The sequence below is a fragment of the Trachymyrmex septentrionalis genome, unplaced genomic scaffold, assembly GCF_001594115.1.
Source record: "Trachymyrmex septentrionalis isolate Tsep2-gDNA-1 unplaced genomic scaffold, Tsep1.0 scaffold53, whole genome shotgun sequence".
Classification (NCBI taxonomy): domain Eukaryota; kingdom Metazoa; phylum Arthropoda; class Insecta; order Hymenoptera; family Formicidae; genus Trachymyrmex; species Trachymyrmex septentrionalis.
Window position 1 is genome coordinate 3,253,151 of NW_017305705.1, and position 2,894 is coordinate 3,256,044.

Consider the following 2,894-nt stretch of genomic DNA (forward strand, 5'->3'; position numbering starts at 1 on the left):
TTTAATAGGCATGTAAACTTTTTGTAAGAATGGCCATCTTTAATCTACAATTTATAGAAACAATCATCAATTATAGTTCTGACGTCTCATTAGATTTTTATTATTATAATTGTTGCGTTTGACGTATAGGTAGCGCTGGCATCACGTGACACCTGCCGCAGTCGCGTCCGATGTATATCGCGCGTCGGTCACATAGGCTTTCTATCAATTGCTCGATAAGATTGAATTATTTTTAATGTTGATTGTCGTAAGCTTGCAAATTACTTATTAATTAGTGCAACAATTACCGTGGAATTTGCTGATGCGAAAAATATTGATAGGTACGAAAGAATTATTCCACTGTCAGTTCCTATCATGTTTCTAACCTTATTTCTCCAATGTTATACACGTTAATTCTTATTTTAAATTGCATGTCTACGATTAATTTGTTAGATATAAGCTTTAAAATATTGATAAGCTATATTAGAATGCGAACGAAAGTGTGAGATATTATCTAAAAAAATTTATATTCGTGTAATCTGTAAACTTATATTTTTTCTTTATGTTTATGTTATGCTTATTGCATTATAATATTGTCAATAAGTTTCTACCTTTCTGGTTTCAAGGTTTATCGTTTGGAAGCTAATGAGTCATTGAAGATGGCTGATACATCGTCAGTCACAGCAAACATGGAATCAGAAAAACAGGACGATTCTATGAAGAATTATGAATTTGATGGTCAAACGTACATTTACACTGACAAGGCGACGAATATTACTTATATGTTTGATCAAGAGAATAATAAATGGATTGTGAAAGAAGATAATAAAGTGAGCTCTGACAGTAAAAGTCTTCAAATGGAAAAGAAGGAAGAATCTGGTCCTGAAGCTGGTGGAGCTGATGTTTTTGGTTTTGAAAACGACACGCACACTTATACAGATCCAAATGATGGCAGTGTGTACTTTTGGGATAAAGAAAAAAATGCCTGGTTTCCGAAAGTTGATGAGGATTTCATGGCCAAGTACCAGATGAACTATGGTTTTACGGATATGAGTACACCACAGCCAAAACCACCAGAACCAAAGCAGCCTCCACCTACTCAGAAAATCAAGGAAGAAAAGGAGCAAAGAAGAGTAGAAGCCAAACGGAAAGCTCAGGAACCGCCGACCTGGTTTGAAGTTGACGAAGCCCATAACACTGCTATCTATGTATCTGGCCTACCTTTGGATATTACCATAGAAGAACTCACGCAACTCTTCACCAAGTGTGGCCTCGTAGCAAGAGACGAAAAGGGAAAAGACAAGATCAAACTATATAAAGACGGTAATGGAGAACCAAAAGGAGATGCTCTTTGCACCTACATCAAGGTAAGAATGTATGTTTTATGCTTCAATTTATATATATTAATAGAATTTGTTCTCAATTTGTGCTTTTAATATTGTTGATAATGTTGCATCGTAAAAATGGGTATATCAGTATTTTATTATACATCGTTAAATACAGATAGTATATCGAGAGTGTATCGATACTTATGTTGATATATTTACAGACAAGGCAATAAAAAAGTAACGAACACAAGAGTGGATCAAAAAATAAAGATATTTTTTATAAAGAGTTTTGTTTTGCTTTTTAACTAACTATTTGACTATCTGGCAATTCATTTATAAAAATTATGCACTATGATTAGCGTAAATGAATATCGCGCTATAATATAATTTAATTAATTACTAAATGATAGTTATAATTACTTATTCAATTCACGTTTACCTCGCGAAATAGTAACAATAGTATCGACAACGTAAGATTTTTAATCGGTACATGAATCATTCAGGCGTTACAATTTATTAATTGTGCAAGATATTGCTTAGCAAAGTAATCACTGAACTAGAAGAAGATATAGAGAGACGATGATTGATTTTCAGTAATGATGTTACAATATAGATAAGTACACCGAGAATATTTAGATGTCAGTAATAGTATCGAATGCGATGGCTACAATTATATTCTGATCATTAATTAGTACATCAATAGAGCTTCTATTTAGAAACTTCAATATTTGGACAGAGGAATCTGAAGGAAGTTTTATATTTTGAGATTAATTTTAATTATACTAACTTTTTACGGTTTGCAAAATTAATTTTTACAATAACAGCCAAATAATATAAATTATAATGAAATAACGTTGGCAGTTCAACAGTGTCGTTGTAGTGAAAGTTTATCTTTCAAGTGGCTTTTCTCTTAGAGGCGTATATTATGTAACAGAGCAGTAGCAAAGCTGCAATTATAAATATAATTATGATATAATGATTCAATTTTTCTTTCACGGCTTCAACAAAATCTCCTCCCGCGCGAAGTCGTTTATTTTATTATGAAACTGTGAAAGAACGTTGTTCATATCCGCTAAATTCTGGGATTGATGTCCATATCCGTTGGCTAAAAATGCGCCATATTCTCGTCCTTGCGGGAGTACTTGGGCTACCCTTGGCACAGTTGATTGCACACGGGTTCTATTTGAATGATGTCGTGTACGCTCTCTAGGCATCATCTTCATACTGTCAAAAATTATTGTAAAAATTATTGTATGAAAATTATCAATTATAGAAAATTTAAATTGCTAAGTGTATATATATATATATATCTTTTTTGTTCCATCGAAAGCAATCGCGGCACCCACTTGGAAAAAACCTTTTTCATGCTCAATTTTTCATGAAGGATAGTAAATACACTTCCATATGATATCTGTGTCATCTCAGCAATCTCACGGAGCTTCACTTTACGATCTTTCATTACAATTTTTATCACTTCACTCACATTTTCCGGTGTCACAGCTTCCACAGGTCTACCCGAGCGTTCCGCGTCATTTGTGTCGGTACGACCACGTTTAAACTCGGCAAACCACCGACAAATCGTTGCTT

General features: G+C 33.6%; 2 protein-coding genes across 3 annotated transcripts in view; one reads left to right on the forward strand and one right to left on the reverse strand.

Annotated features, from left to right (window-relative positions):
* The first annotated feature begins 178 nt into the window (after positions 1-178).
* LOC108752053 (HIV Tat-specific factor 1 homolog) overlaps positions 179-2,894 on the forward strand; it is a 31,087-nt gene continuing 28,371 nt past the window's right edge. The window contains exons 1-2 of one of the 2 annotated variants that reach the window (XM_018492651.1): positions 179-320; positions 606-1,346. In XM_018492651.1, coding sequence (XP_018348153.1) covers positions 639-1,346 — 708 coding nt within the window. In that variant the 5' untranslated portion in view covers positions 179-320; positions 606-638. Of the gene's footprint in view, positions 321-424; positions 482-605; positions 1,347-2,894 lie in introns of those variants that run through there. The other variant, XM_018492652.1, reaches the window with a different exon arrangement.
* LOC108752054 (C-type lectin domain family 10 member A-like) overlaps positions 2,086-2,894 on the reverse strand; it is an 8,165-nt gene continuing 7,356 nt past the window's right edge. The window contains exon 5 of the mRNA XM_018492653.1: positions 2,086-2,531. Within this exon, the coding sequence (XP_018348155.1) occupies positions 2,300-2,531 (232 nt within the window). The 3' untranslated portion in view covers positions 2,086-2,299. The remainder of the gene's footprint in view (positions 2,532-2,894) is intronic.